At 46.5% G+C, this 16348-nt stretch overlaps 1 protein-coding gene and 1 long non-coding RNA gene across 10 annotated transcripts in view; one reads left to right on the plus strand and one right to left on the minus strand.

Moving 5' to 3' along the window:
* LOC133510649 (zinc finger protein 521) overlaps positions 1-16348 on the minus strand; it is a 173750-nt gene that overhangs the window by 66721 nt on the left and 90681 nt on the right. For 7 of the 8 annotated variants that reach the window (XM_061838800.1, XM_061838807.1, XM_061838805.1 and 4 more), the window contains 2 exons: positions 4243-7736; positions 4083-4167 (listed from right to left, as the gene is read on the minus strand). In XM_061838800.1, coding sequence (XP_061694784.1) covers positions 4083-4167; positions 4243-7736 — 3579 coding nt within the window. Of the gene's footprint in view, positions 1-4082; positions 4168-4242; positions 7737-9625; positions 9734-16348 lie in introns of those variants that run through there. The other variant, XM_061838808.1, reaches the window with a different exon arrangement.
* Positions 11379-15868, plus strand: LOC133510650 (uncharacterized). Of its 2 annotated transcripts, none has more exons than XR_009797669.1 (4): positions 11379-11514; positions 12479-12638; positions 12804-12970; positions 14966-15868. It is a non-coding gene; the product is annotated as an uncharacterized LOC133510650 (long non-coding RNA). The 2 variants fall into 2 exon arrangements; XR_009797668.1 differs by having other exon boundaries at positions 11406-11639.

Genomic DNA, 16348 nt, shown 5'->3' on the forward strand with positions numbered 1-16348 from the left:
TTTTGCATTTTTACGATCGTTAGCGTAGCATATTTGTTGCTACTCCACCGAACATCAGAAACGACTGCCCGTGACTTTGTTTCAACTTAAAGGAAGACAAAAAAAATGTCGACTGCAAGGGCTAGTTGCGCAGACGCTTTTAAATGAACGATGACGCGGCCAAACCGGAAGCAAAACAGCGTGAGCCGAAACTACGTAGTACGAACGTACGATGATTAAAAAAAAAAAAAAAAGCATTTAAAACTGCCCATTACGCTCATGTCTTCGAAGTTTGAGCTTTCATTTTGATCGCGACCTGACGGTATGAACAGCTCGTACACATTGAAGCCGAACGGGGGCAAGAGCCTCGGCTGTTAGCATGGTGGACCTTCCCATCAAGGCGCTGACAATAATGAGAAATAAAGGGAACGGAGACTCTTAGGATTCAAAAGACCTTTCCTCACAAATACCGTGGATGGCATAGAGGATGGCAAGATGGCATCGCCGTTCTTGAATGCAGGAAGCGCCACAACTCGACCAATTCATCAATGATGAGTTTGACGGTGGTGCACCAAAAGTAGCTACGATGGATGTTTTTCAGATTGGAGATGATTCAGATGCTTCTTTTGAAGTCTTGGCCAAGGATGTGTAACGTAGACGATAAAGTGAACTATGCACAAATGTTTTATGCAAAAAAAAATGTTTAAGTTAAACAGTGTTAAATTGTTTATCTATTTCAGACTGTAATATGTGTTATTAGCAGTATTAATAAAATGTTATGCCATGGTTGAGCATTTATTTTAGTTGGTTGAGGGATTCTGTTCTGACAATTGCAGGGACCAGGATACGCGTGTCCTGTGGCCTGTCCCGAGATACATATTGCAGCTGTATCAGCACATGCACAAAAATTATGATTAAAGATTGTTGTACAAACGATTTTTTGGAAAAACAATACAAGTACAAACAATAAAAGTACAAACCAGCAAAACAGAAATACAGATAGTTCCTAATATTTTGAGCATATAGGTAGCAGCAAATTGTTGGTGCGCATTGTACATTGGTAGAAGGGTTTAGGGGTGCGCATTATATTTCAGGATGCAACATACTCGAGAAATGACGGTAAATGGTGGACACAACTTTGAAGTACATCATATGTAATATCTACACACCTTAAATGTAATATATTTCGATCGCATTTAATCGTCTTTGCTTTTGTGTGTGCGTGAGCTCAAGGGTAATATTTTGAAGGGGAAAACCGAGTCAGCCAAGTCAGTGCCTTTTTAAAGAACGGAAAACTATAACCGCCGTAACGAACACCAATGCCAATCTGACGGTGTTGATCAAAAGGGGAAATCATTGTGGCTAAACATTTGAAACACTTGTCGCGTTGCATCTCCTGTGATCGCGCCGGCGGCCACGTCGCGGTCAGTCAGTGCGTTTTCCCCGATCTCCGCTCCGTGGATCCGTTCCGCGGCCGTCCCGCCCAAAGTCGCTCGAGGACGCGTGTGGCTTTCTCCGCATTTGACAAATTGCCAAAGAAAGTCATGTGGCAGAGGCCCTTTTGAGGAGTCTGATGGAACGCGTGACCACGTGGAATATGAAGCGAGGGCTTATCAGAGGAGCGAGACATCAGACAATCACCCAATCGCCTATCCTCCTGTTATCTTAAGCTGCCCGAATACCACTATTACGGGGGAACTGTGCACTGGCGCGGCTGAAAGACATAAAGCAACCAGTAGGGGGGTTTGTTTTCTACCCTCCCAGTGTGCTCCGTGCTTGCCTTTGCAACAGAAAGGACTAATGCTGGCATGGTACTGTATTAGGCGCCCCCAGTAGAATAGTGGGTGAGCAGATTGCAAAGATGAATACAAAACACACACCTACACTCTGGGCTCGTCACTCTCCTTTGCAAATACACCGCAGCATCAAAATCACAAATCACATGCTTCTGATTGTTTATGCACAAACAGTGGGCCCCTGATAGAATTGCCTAGCGGTCCTGATAGAATTGCCCACCGTGTTTAAATTCACCTGCGCCTAGAAGCGTGTCCCAAACAGAGAGGCGGTTTGGTTCCAGATCAATGAGTCTCTCCCCCACTGAAGACAACAGATAATGCAGTGTAATGAAAGAGCCGCCAAACGAGCTGCATAAATGAATGACTAAAGGAACGTGAGACCAGAATTCAGATGCCTACTTACTGCAGGCGAGCAAAAAAAAAAAAAAACAAAACAAAAAAAAAAAACTGTTTTCCAATTGTCTCGTGTTTACAAATGCCTATGCCTGCATCCAGATGACAAACAAAGGCAACCAAAGATTTTTGGCAAACGCGGATGTTACCGTTTGATTCAAAATGGAGTGTTTGGGGCCAAATATTCTGTCGTTTGCTGCATTGTTAGGCCGCATCAGATATAGTCGACAGAGCTCGTGCACCATTTTCACGGCGCCATATTGCCGGTCAAACAGAGAAGAGAATATTTACGATACCCGAGACGTGTTGTGCTGTTGGTTGTCACATCAGACGAGACAGATATTATTCAAAGAGATCATTCTATGGAATACCAGATGAAAAGACCAGAAAAGATGGATGGATTTCGGCAATTAAACGTGATGGATGGTGCCCAACCAAAATACGCACGCGACTGTGTAGGTAGGAATTATTCGTCTCAATCTCAAATTACCAAAAATTATTTATAATGCCAAGTTGAGAACAATGCATGTTTAAAAAAAAAAAAAAAAAAAAAAAAACGCGTGGCTGCAATCGCTTCCGTGGACGTTCCGAAAAGACGACTCCGCCCTCTTTTTTTTTTTTTTTTTTTCCAATCATAGTTAAGGAATGAGAGTTTGTGTAAAACCAGGGGTCATTTATTTAAATATTGGTATTTGTGTCGAATACTTGCTGAAAAGATTGATGGATTCCGGCAAAGGTTAACGTGTCGCCGAACGCACGTCTGCGTTCACGAGCCCTCAGCCGTCGTCTTTTTTTCAATCATAGTTAATGAGTGCGAGTTTGTTTAAAACTAGGGGTCATTTATTTAAATGTTGGTATTTGTATTGAATACTAGCTGAAAAGATTGATGGATTCTGGCAAAGGTTAACATGTGGCCGAACACGCTTCCGTGTTCACGAGCCGTCAAAACCGTCACTATGTGGGATTCATTCCCGATGAGAACAGATCCAGCAACAAAGTATTCGTATGCGTCCAGACTTTTCTACGCGTTCAAACGTTTCCGTGTAAATCTCAACGACTTACTCACCAGATCCACGTGTAGATCCAGTTGTCCAAGACAAGCGGAAGCAAATTTACAGTCCAATTTCTTACTGGCGAAAACATCGACTTCGGCATCAAATACGGGTCGCCTGTGCCGAGTTTATGTCATTTTTCCACGTACCTTCGTTCATTTTCACCTTCTAAATGTCTAATGGTATCGGACAAGGCTCTGGGTGTCGTGCTATAAGACATATTTTCACGTCGTAGCATTGAACAATGCTTTGCTAGACCGGCAATATGGCGACGTAAACAAAAGTCACGTGATTTTATGACTTCGGTGCACGAGTTCTGTGTATCTAGTATGTGTGTATCTATGTATATACAGTACATAGAGTCAGGATGCATGATCAAACAAACAAAAAAAAGATTCAGACGGCCAAGATATTTTCTTCCCATTTTGAATCAATATTCGAAACAGGCTCCGCAAGCATTTTGGTGACATATTCGATCGCTCACACGCACGGGGAAATTAAGACCACTTGCTTAAGTTTACGGATGCGCAACACCAGGGGATGCAGTTAAAATATTAAAGTAATTCCACCTAGTTTGTGATGTGATCCGGAAACTTGTGAGCCTAAATGAGACGACAGGGTCAAATATTTCATTAGTTTTTCCACACTGTGTGGTTCATCCTCAGAAATGATGAAATGTTCTAATTGGAATGTTTAAATGGATGATCTAGACGACGGTCTCACAGGTCTGTTCCGTGTGACGTACAAAATCGCACCAATCAACTTTTTAATATTACTGAAGTGCCGTAGAAAGTTATGACACGAATGCGATGAGAATGCACAAGCCCACTCGCAAACTCACAAACTAAAAACGGTCTCCTACCGAGCATGTGGTTGGCGACATGAACTTGGATGTCCCACTCACTGTAGAACACCATCTGACATTTGATGCACTGGTACGTCTTCTTCTGGAAATAAGAGCAAGAACAACAATATGATTAAGCAAAACAGTCACCTAAAATTACAGTTCCCAAAAGCCACACCTCCTCAGTTTGCGATGGACTGGATCTGGGCATGGGAGACATCTGAGGCGTCTTTAGCTGTCCGCTGCCGCTGTCCCCCGCGTGCACCGTCTGGACGTGATTTTGCAATTCTGCCTCGGACTCGAACTTCACGTTGCAGGTCGAGCACCGTGTCTTCGTGGCCGCAGTTGAGGATGTCGACGAGGACGAGGACGAGGAGGAGGCGGTTTTGCTTTTCCCCTCGCCGGGGCTGAGACTCTCTCCTTGGATCCACTGAGGAGCGTTGGGCGCTGGAGTGGGGGCGCCTCCCTGGTGCTGCTGTTGTCGGCCTCCGTTCATCATCGGGCTGGAGCTCTTGGAACCGGCGCTGGCCACGCAAGATGCACAGAGTCCGTAAGGCAGGCCGTTGATGTCCAGCTTGACCAGATCCTGCTTTGAACGGAAATCTTTCAGGCAAGACGCGCACTTGAACGGTTTTTGGACGTTATGTAGCTGCTGGTTGTGAGAGATAGCGTTGCCGCGCCCGGTGGATTGGTTTGCGGACATGGTCCCCGTTTTTTGCATGTGGAAGGTCCCGTGGATCTTGAGCTCCAACGTGGAGGTGACTGTCTGCATGCACACCACACACCGGAAACCCGTCAGAGAGTTCCTCAAGTCGGGGTGCATCTGACAATGCTCCAGGAAGTCTTCCTCACTATGCAGAGGCATCTTACAGATGCGGCAGCTGCCCGTGTCGAGACTTTTGCTGTGGGTGACCTTGTGTTCCGTCAGGGTGAGCAAAGAGGGGAAGCGCTCACCGCAGATGGGACACATGTAGTGCTTGACGGGCCCGAGGTGGGTCTGCATATGCTCCCTCAGACCGGCCTCAGAGAAGAAGGTGCGAGAGCACACATTGCACTTGTGGTTTCCTTTGATCATTTCAGCTTTCCGTTTCATCATGGCGCTCTCACCGGGGCGAATGTTGTGGTCCCGCAGCTGGTGGTTGGTGAGGAGCGACTCCATTGTGTAGGAGGCCCCACAGATGTCGCAGCTATACATGGGCTCTGCAGTTTCCACCTCCTCCTCGCTTCCGTCGTGGCTGTTCTGGGACTCCACTGCAGATCCTCCCGCGGTGCCCGTACCGTGGCTGTTGGTCAGAAGACCCTGCAACTCCGCTTCATCTTTTGGATGGCCATCTGTCCCGCTTAACACCGAGCCGTTAGCGCCGCAGTTCTGCGCTTTTCCCTCGAAGACGCAATGCTTCTCCCGCAAATGTTTCTCCAACAGCACGATCGCGTGGAAGGCCTTGCTGCAGAAGCGGCAGTTGTACTTCTTGCTGTGGGTGGTGATGTGACACTGCAGCTCCACCTCGGTCCCAAACGACTCCCCGCAGAAGATGCAACGATGGGCACGGCCTTGGTTTTCCAGGTGGCTGTGTTTGACGTGTAACTGCAGATCTGTTTCGTGCCTGAAGTCCCAGTTGCAGGAGGTGCAGCGGTACACCTTCTTCTCATTGCTGTGCTTCACAGCTAAGTGGAGTTGGGTGGAAACCTTTGAGTCAAAAACCTCCTGACACAGAGTGCAACGGAAAAAAACGAAGGTGTGCATGTCCAGCAGGTGCTTCTGCAGGTCATCCACAGATGTGAACTGCTTGTCGCAACTCTCGCAGATGTAATACGTGGAGGTGATTGTGAAGTGAATGGTGACGTGCTTCAGAAGGGACTCCTGGTTGGGGAACTCTTTGTTGCACTGCGGGCAGGTGAGTTGAGGTTGCAGGCCGTCTAGGTGAGTCTTCAGGTGAGTCTGGAAGAGATCTAAGTTGGTATACTTGGCCCCGCACTGGTTACATATGAACTCGCTGGAAGAGCGTGCGGCGGAGCCACCTTGCTTGAGCATGGACGCTTGTTCTATAGTTATTGGAGACGAGGGGCTGAGAGCGTGCAACGTCTTCTTTCCATTATTGATGTAGTTGAGTGCAAGGGGGATGTTCTTATGATTCTCCTTGATGTGTTTGTTGAGCTTCAGTACGCTGTTGAAGATGGGAGAATTGGTGCAGTACGAGCAGGAGTAAACCTCCACGATGGGCTCCTTGGGAGTGACAGCCAAAGGAGAGTCGAAACGCAGGCTACCCCCGTCGCAGTGAGTCTGACGAACATGCTCGTCCAAGGTCGTCTCGGTCAAGAAGCCCATGAAGCATTGGGGGCAGAAGAAGGCGTTGCTCTCCTTGGCGACGGGACTTGGGAAGCCGTGGGAACAGCGGATGTGCTCCTGCAGGGCATTGAGATCGCTCAGTATCTCGGGGCAGAAGTTGCATTGAAGGAGGGAGTCGGGCAAGCCGGCCAGCAGGGCTTCGGCGTTGTGGACCTGCTTCAGATGTTCATTTAGATTTAATATGGAGGGCAGGACCTCCAAGCAAAACTGGCAGGTGTGAGCCTGCTCCGGCTTGTCCAGATGCATGGTCCGTAGGTGAATCTGAAGCACAGCCAGACTGGAGAACACTTGCTTGTTGCAGTACATGCAACTGTAAGAAACCTTCGGCTGTTTGGCAGCCCGTCCCCCGATGTCCGATGCGTTGTGAGCAGCCCTCTTCCTCCTGCCCCGAGTCTTGGGGACGGGCGGCGCGGTTTCTACCATTGTTGAGCTGTCAACGGAAAGGTTGGAGTCAGGAGTGGTGCTCGAGACAGAAGTGTAGCCCACAGTCAGCAAAGAAGGGCTGTTACTGTGGTTACTAGATTCGGGGAGCTGGTGGATGTCCATGTGAGCGCAGAGGTCTTCAACAGACAAAAAGTGCTCGGAGCAGATAGCGCAGGAGTGGCTCTTCCGGTCCCGGCTGTGGGCCTGGTCGATGTGGGTCAGCAGCGCGCTTTCGTCGCCGAAGGGCTCGTGGCAGTAGATGCACTGAAGGGTGGCACCCAGCCCTCCGTCCTCTGACGGGGAGCACTCCGGGTGGCACTCGGCAATGTGCCGTTGCAGGTCTTCCGGGACATCGAAGCCTTCCTCGCAACGGGTGCACTTGCGCGTCTCTTTCAGCTTCCAGTCGTCAACTCGACAGAGGCCGGAAGCGCCGCCCTCCTTGCCTCGCTCGTGCACTTGCATGTGGCCGTGCAGCGAGCTGGAGGAGAGGAAGCCTCGGCGGCACACGGGGCACTTGTGGGGTTTGTTGGAGGCGTGAGTTTTCATGTGGATCTTCAGGTGGTCGCTGCGGGAGAAGGCCGAGTCGCATTCGCCGCAGTGGTACTTCTTGTCGCCGGTGTGCAGCTTGACGTGCCGATCGCGGCTCCGCTTGTGCTTGAACAGACGGCTGCAGAAGGTGCAGCTGAAGGGAAGCTTGTCGCCGTGGCTCTGCTCGTGACGCTTGAGGAAGCTCAGGCGGCTGAAGGACTTGTTGCAGAACTGGCACGGGTACGGCAGGCCCGGTCCTCCTTCGTCCTCGCCGAAATCATAGTCTTCGCAGTGTCCCGGTGACGTCTGGTCCTTACTGGAGGGGGACGATGCTGGCCAAGAACATGACGGGTCGTCCTCGATGTCTGCCCCGTCTGAAAAGAAGACAGAAAGAAAAAAAAAAAACCAAGAAACGAGGCTTGTCAGTCGGGCTGTCGGCCGTCAAAAGCGGGGAAAAATATACACGTTCATGTCAGTAAGCCATTAGGCTTAATCGTTTGTAAGTACACTAAAAAGTGGGTCACTTTGGTGTTGTCGATTATGTTGATCACAAGTAGTCTGTGATTTGTTCTTTCTTTCTTTTTTTTGGTTTTGCACCTGAAATAACGTTGAACAATGCCTCCCTGCGGGTGTTATCCAAAAAGTTACATTAAAACACACAATTTAAAGTATAATTAGAGATGATAATAAGGAGAAATACTTTTACCACAATTAACCTTGTATGTGGCCGTGTAATGGCTTCGCCCACTGTGACTCATAACACAATCTCGCTGACATTTAAAGCCAAAGCTAGACAGTGGGTGTACTTGAGGATGTAAGCCTGGCATGAGGTAAATTAGAACATTTCTATTATTTCTGAACAGCTACAAGACTTTAAAAAAAAAAAAAAAAAAAAAAAAAAAACAAGAGCCCTTGAAACGACTTTAAAGCAAGACAAAACACGCGAGGAAATTTCTGCACTGGTGGGAGTGGGAGAGAAGATTAAACGCGCAATTTTCGACCACAGCCGTACGTAGCCTGTAGGAAGCCTCCGCCGCGAGACAAATGATTTTCATGAAAAGTTGAGCATTCAGAGCATTAGTCAATAAATATCTGATTACGGAATGAAGATTATTACCATATTTATCAGCACGCAAAGCTGTGAGGAAAGTGAAAATGGTGGAAAGAATGCATGTTGCGCAGAGGAGGCAAACAGGGGACACAACTCCACTTTATTAGTTATGTAATTTTACCATCCATCTTTACTTTTGGCCATTCATCCACATGCAAATTTAATATTACGATCAAGAAGAAACAAAACAAAACAAAAACAAAGCGAAACTGCTGAACAGGATTTGCAAAACTCACGGCAGAACAAAGGTTTACGTGGAAAGGTTGAGACAAAGCTCCCACCCGTTGCTGCTTTGCGCATTCAGATTATTGGATGCGTTGCGTTGTTAGCGCCGGTGTCTGGCACAGGAACATTTGCTTTGACCAAAAAGAGCGGTGAGCGGTGAATCTTACATTTCACCTCCGTTGTGCCTCTGGTACAACGCCAATTGGGTCGCTAGTTGTACATTAAAATGCTTCTCGCAACTGTCAAAAAGATGTCCCGGGTTTTGAGAACAGGAGGCGCTTAGATCGATGTTTGAATGGGGCTAGCGCTGTTGAATGATGGCAACATTTTCACTGAAGTACTCAAGTGATTTTCTTTTGTTTAAAGGCGATTATACTCAGGAATAACTCCACGCATTTGAATAACTCCATTTCCTTTTCCTCAATGTGCGATTGGCGCTACCGGCTTTCCTTTGTGTTAAAATGACTTTACGGTTTGAGCAAGAGCGCCATCTGTTGTGTTGTCATTTCTGGATTTCTTTGGGGAGAAAAATCCCCGTGTCCAAAAACCGACTCGTTCAGGGGCAAGCAGGTGCAAAGAATCACGAGGGACGGCAACACTACCGCTCCCGCGCGGGTTACGGATTCTCGATGGTCTCCTGATACGCAAATGTGCTGACATTCCAGCGCGCTGTTGCTTTGTACAGTAACGTGACTGGAAAGCACCGCTTCCACAAGTTCAAAAGGGTACGGGCCACTTCTTCCTGCCGTCCAATTTTAAGTGCTCTCGACTTCCTTACCTAAATAGAAGAGCGTAATCCCAACCCCTTCAGAAAAAAGCCAAGTCAAAAGGCCAAAACGTACAAATGGCAAAACAAGAGGAAACTGCAAAGATTTATGAAGGGAGGAGGACGTGGTGGTGAAGGAAAAACTCTTGGCGGGAGCCAACCTGTAAAGAGTTGAGCTGACAAGTCCAAGTGTCTCCTTCTCTTCCCCTGGCTGTTGTTTTTAAAACGCGATCTGGCCTTCGTCAGGATATCGCGGCCCGTCTGAACACTTGCCCCCCGTCAGGGCCTATCTTCAGGAAACAGATGCAGTCGGAGGAGGCCATTCCCTCGTCCCCGCCCCCACCGTAAATTACTGAAGGCACCACGTTGCGAGCCCACCTCCACGCGGCGGCCCTCACCGAAGCCGACCCCCGCTGGCGAGGCGCCCACTCTGCTCGTCTCTCGCTTGGCTTGCAAGCCTCCGAACGCTTTGCGGGAGGGAGGCTGACTCAGTGCAATGCCCTCCTCCGCTGAGCGGGCGGATCTGCCCTCGCTCCCTCCGCCGTGAAGAATGACCCCGGCCGATGCCTCATAGTCAAACGTATTGGCGTGAAGGCAACGCTATAAAACAAACAAACAAATGGCCCCCGTATACGAGGTTAAATGAAATTTGACGGTCCTAAACGGGGACGCATTCGTCTTGGGACGCCGTCACGCTGTCCTTCCGTTGTTTGCTCATTTGCTTGATGTCTATTATTTATTCAGTGCCGATACTCCAAGGACACAGAAACAGAAAATTTGAAATAAACCACAATAAAAGAATCCCGTCTTCAGCAAAGAAAATAAACGATCACGTTCGGATACGGCACGGCAGAACGAGACAGCAGGACAGTTGCCTCTTGATTACGATCAAAATGATCGAGGAACAATACGCCTCTAAATGCAAACACCATCAGCTCACATAATTTGTAATTTTTGCAGAATAATGCGTCCCAGAGGTTGTGCAGTTTGGCACTCGAAAGACATTCTTTTTATGGAAAAACATCCCCCTTAAGTCAAATGCCAATGAGATTTAAAAAAAAAAAAAAAGACGGTAAATCGTCGCAAGTCAAAGGCGTCGCGTTAATCAGGAAAAACACGCCTCTCGAGTCGAAAGCCACAAGTTTGCACAATTTGAGAATTGAACAGAAATTCTCAGGAAAAATATGCTGCTTGAATTGAACGTCCCTTATGCCTCCAAAAGACAATCACCCGAGGGATTGTACAATTGAGAATCCGATGATTGATTCGCGGTCCGGTATCTCTTGAGGCTGAAAGGTTCTGCTGCTGGAAAGACAACGTGACTTCATTCTTAATTTATTACAGTGGCAGGACAATGAATACGAGAAAAAAAAAAATATATATATATATATATATATATATATATATATATATTTTTTTTTTAGTGCACGTTCATTCCCTCCCCACCCCCACATACACTCACAGAAAACAGAACCAGAAGTCCAATGGCCAAAACAAGTATGTGAACAAGCGTGGATGAAAGTGCAATCCTTCCTCAGGAGAGCGGCAGAGGAAAGAGAGAGGCAGCCTTGTTTTCTTCCCCTTCTTCACCCTGACAAGAAATGCCCAGGCCTCAGCAGCAGCCTGAGTAAATAAAAGAACGGGCCTTACTTCCCAGTCTCTCGGGCCGGGGGCCTGTGCACGCCAGCGCTCTCTGTGCTGCTGCCAAAGGGGATGCTGGGGCCTGAAAAATTACACCCTGCAGCTGAAGGGCTGTCTTTGTTGGACTGCCAAGGCCTTCCTGAGCATCCTTCAGCCAACAGCCTGTCACATCCTGGGAGGAAGACCTCCATCTTAAGGTCTGTCCCTCTTTGGGAGTTGCGTCCCTACCGCCCCGCCGCCTCCCGCTCGCGCCGTTAAACGTCTCCTATACGCAACAAAACAAAGCTCAGCCGCGGGGAATGTGTCGGAGCCGCACGTTAGCTAGGGAGACGGCGTCTTAGCCCTCCGTCACATGACGGCAAACAACGAGAACGACGACCGGAAAGGAACGGCGCGGACCTCCAGCGAGGTGCGAACGATCGGGCCCTGCATGACAACACAAAGGACAAATATTTGCATCCTTGATCTGCGATGAACAACCGTGAATGCGTACTCGTCAAGACAAATGCGGCTTCAGTGAGACGGAAGGCTCAGGTATCACCGACAGAAAAACATAACGTGAAGCTGTAGACTGCGATTTTAGGAAAGTGCCACTGAGAGAAAATGTATTCGACACATAGAAAGGACTCCACATTTTTATTCCTCCTCAGATTAAATAGATAAATTCTTGTTCCAGGAAGTCGAGCGTCCCTGATTTCGTACAATTTGGAATCCAACTCAAATTTTGTCTAAAAATCAAGGACTCTTGAGAGAGTACAATTTAGAATACAACCACAACACAATTGAAAAAAAAAAAAAAAATGTACCTCTAAGGATGAAACAACAACTGGGAGTTCAACAAAAGTTCGAGTGATGTGCCTCTGAAGTACAATCTTCAGTTTTACAACAATACAGTAGATTTGACAAATATATCTCAAGATTTGAGTAGCCGTGTGTTAATACAATCTAGAATTCCAGGAATAAATCACATCTTTCGTGGTTAAACAACCCAAAAGCAACACAAATCAGAATTTAACGAGCACGACACCAAGTGCAATTTCGGCACAGCCCTCAATGCCTTCATCTAGCGGCCACCAAAGGGTTAAGCTTGCAATTAGCTTTCTCTTTGGCTTTTTCTGGAGAATTATTCCAGGGTTAGACTCATTTAGGGGTTAATAAGAGAGAGGAAAAAAAGCAAAATCCGGGAAGGTCGACGGGAATCATTTGGGTCGTTTTTGTTTGAACGCAAACCGACGAACGAAGCCACAAATCCAAAGTCAAGCGTAGCTCACGCATCTAGTCCAGTTCATCATGTTTCATGCATGCAGGAGCAGTATATTTAACTTCAATTTACACAAGTAATAACCAATTTTTCTTTTCCCTTTCACACGCAGGTCTCGAGGTTTCCTGTAGCCGACTGAAGAGTTCTTTGTGCTCCGCTTCCTGTGTGTTCATTCATGGTAACCTTTTCCCAGAGTAAATACTCCTGTTCAAATACAGTCCTTAAATCTGGGAACGGGTCGTCTGCCATTTGTGGACTGCAAAAGCCACAGGGTACGTTTTGATTTAGGTCCGCTATTAATATCGTATTTGGGCCTTGACAAAAATACCTGCACGTGGGCAGATTTTTAAGGGAGTTTGACGGTTTCTGCTGATGACACGGGCGGAATTTGGAATAGAAAACATATGGCGGCGGTTATTTTTGGTTTTCATTGCCAGTGTACTACGATGATCAAATGGTGATAAAACGTGGAGCGGGGATTGATGGATGTCCGCAGGGTGGCGCCTCACAGTTCAGGTGTTCCCCGTTCGAATCCCCAGCCCGAGCCGTCGCGTGTGTGTGGACTCTTCGCATCCACGTTGTAGCTCGATGCTCCGGTTGCAAGGTATGCTAAACGCTTGTCGAAAGCTCTTGTACACGACAGCGCGTCTTTGTGTACACGCTTGTCATAAAAGATGTGTTTTTGAGTGTGAGTGGATTTGTTGGCACATGGGGGATTGGGGACTCATTGAATAAACAAAAAGCTGACAACTTGTCTGATGTAACACCGTGACCTCCCTTCATATTCACAGAAGCGATCTTTTCTTTTTGTATGATTATTATTCCAGAAGAAGAAAAAGAAGCGAGCGTCCCCCCCCCCCCCCCCCCCCCCCGCGAGACAAGCGCATGTGTCATCTCGGCACTTTACCTTTTCTGATGCCCAAATGGCGGCGCCCGTCATGTACGGCACGCGTCGCGACATCGTCACTTAAGATGGGGACGGAATGAATTTTCGCATTATCTCGCAGGACTTTGACTGAATGCGTGTTGAGGAGTTCTTTGAAATACTGTAATTTCTTTATTACTAACGTCCGACATGCTTCCCATCACTGGAGCAGCTGTGAGATGCTAACACGAGTGACGCATTTTGTAATCCCGAGACATTTAAATCCAAATTTGGTACAGTGACATTCATCGGCAATATCAACAATACATTTTTGCATCACATTAATATCAAATTGTAGTGAATGTGTAGGATAATGGGTTTAATTTGAAATGTTTTGATGATTTTTACTTAATTAGCCAGCTAGCCAGTTGCTTAGTTAGGTGTGGCCATCAAGTTAGTCAAGACAAGTAGTTAATTACTTTGCAATTACCGTGCCAGCGAGCTGTCATCGTGAGACATTAGTCAGACAACTAGTTAGCTACACACCATCTTTTTCTTGTTCCACTTGAAATTCTTGTTGCTGCACCCTTGTTGATGTTACTCAGGTATCCAGAAAGCTAGGTAGTGAGCTGGTTGGTCAGAAAAGGTTTTTTCAGTTCCTTCGATCCCGAGCGTGCTGTACGCTTGCCGGCAAGATGGCGACTGGCTGGTGTTTTCGTCCGTCAGTCAGTAAATTAGATTAGATTAGTTTAACACCGCATTTTATAATCATACTATTTAGAAACTTTTTAAATAAAGGATTGCGAGGTTTTTCTTTCAATGTTACACCCGCCATGTTAATGTTACGTTGAAACTTTTTAAATGAGTGAGTCATTTGGTTAATAATTGGTTGGTTGGTTAGTCAGGCGGTCAACTAGTTTTGACTTCTAATTCCCTGTGATGCAATAAAAGTATGTATCACTATAGCTAGCCAACCCTTCTAGTTAGCGAGTTAATTAGCTTGCCAGCGAGCTAGCTATACAACTCGGTTAATTATTCAGTCAGTTCGTAAGTGGGTGAATAAGATCACCGCATTTTCCGCACTATAAGGCGCACCGCATTATAAGGCGCACCTTCAATGAATGGCCCATTTGAAAACGTTTTCATATATAAGGCGTACATTATAAGGCGCATAGAATAGACGTTAGTCAAGGTTGGGGTTATGTTATGCATCCATTAGATGGGCTGCGCTAAAGGCTCAATATTGATCCATATATAAGGCGCACCTGATTATAAGGCGCACTGTCAGCTTTTGAGAAAATTAAATACGGTAGTTGGTGACACCAATTTATTGACTGATTGATTTTGCAACACACAGGAAAGATTTTTCCATTCCAATACATTTCACTGAAATTAGTTAGTCAGTTACTTGGATAGTAAGCTAGTTAGTTAACAGGGTTACGCCAAAATATATTTCTTGTCACTCAAATAGGCCATATAATTTATTTAGATAATCATGAGTAATATTGCTAATAGAATATGATCATATTTCTGTCTCTGTAGGGATTTAAAAAATGGTTCTTATCGAAATAAGTTAACTTCACCGTTTGACAGTAGTGGAACGCAAGTTCAATTAGTTTATTACAGCTGTCAGTGATGAGAAGAAGTGGCTCATTTATTTTGCCACTATTCCTTTTTTGTCGTTTATTTTCATTTCTTTTTTTTCTCTCTTTTTTTTTTTTTTTTTTTACCTAGCGAACAATACGCCTTCACACATAACTGACAAATGTCATGTCCCCCGTCAATCGATGCTCCAGGATGAGAGAGGAAGCTTTTCATCCGTGCGCGCGTATAAGCGGCGATGGAGGATGCTGGAGGCCGAGGCAGGAATTCGGCAGATGAAATAAAGCTTCGCTTCCTGCGGATTCCTCGGCGGGTTCCCCCCGGCCAGACATCACGCGCCTTAAAACGCGTTCGCCAGCAGACACGTGGACTCTGAGGTCTGAGCGTCCATAACGCCGGCACCCTCGCGGCCCCGCCTCTCAGCCACAGGGAAAGCGGCAAAGCGTCAACTACTTTGTCCACATTAGCCGCGTCCCCCAGCCCAGACAGGCGCACTTGGTCACTGTCCCAGAAATCACAGTGCCCTAGTGGCACCCCGGGAAACTTAGACAAATGGGAGGCCAGAACCGAGGAAAAGTAGGGCGGCCAGTCATCATTTACTGTTTTTTTTTCCCCTCCCTTTTTCTTTGGCCTTTGGTGATATCCAGATACGATGAAAAATGGATTACATGTGGTGGACGTGTCCCGATACACGTACAGTTTCACAAAACCCCAAAAAACAACAATAAGAAAAGCAATAGTAATAATATTTGCTTGGATTAGTGTTAAATCACTAGCATCAAGTCAACACCGACCGTTTTGAGGCTGAGGGCTTCCTCGTGAGCACCTTTAGCATCAAGGACTACACGATATGTTTGTTTGTTGTATGTTGTTTCTTTATACATAAAATGTTTTTATTTTCATTTTTTACATCATATGACTGTTTAAAAAAAAAAATCAATAATATACACAAGTCAGATTCAAACATTAAAGCACAAATAATATTAATGATAATAATAATAATGACAAATTCTGACCTGGGCTCTTTTTTTAGAACATCCCTCACGGGCGTTTTAAGTGGCAACCATGCCCTCGCGGGCACCATGTTGGTGACGCCTGGTCCACACTATTGCACAAGACATTGGGCTACCAGGCCATTCCGCCAATTATAAAATATTACCAATCCAGCATGAAGTAGCTAGATTGTCAATTTGTAGATGTCCATTTTTCAAGTGTTTTTATTGCTTGACCCGGAAAAATGCATTTTTAGGCAACGCTACTTTTCCATCTTACCAGCCTAGTATGGCAGCCTGCTACTCTGCCCATCAGTCATCCAGTTTTTACGAGGAATCCCACTCATTTTTTGTGCAGGGTATGGAATGCAGCAATACGATTAGCTGCAGGAAAAACGCCGCTGCACTGTAACTGGCTGCTGTGTCCCGGTAATACATGCCCAAATGCTTCCAGAATGGAATAAAAGTGTGTCACTTCAGAGTGGCCCTTACCCTAACCCTGATCACAACCCACCCCAATCTC

The sequence above is a fragment of the Syngnathoides biaculeatus genome, chromosome 13 (genome assembly GCF_019802595.1).
Source record: "Syngnathoides biaculeatus isolate LvHL_M chromosome 13, ASM1980259v1, whole genome shotgun sequence".
NCBI classification, from domain to species: domain Eukaryota; kingdom Metazoa; phylum Chordata; class Actinopteri; order Syngnathiformes; family Syngnathidae; genus Syngnathoides; species Syngnathoides biaculeatus.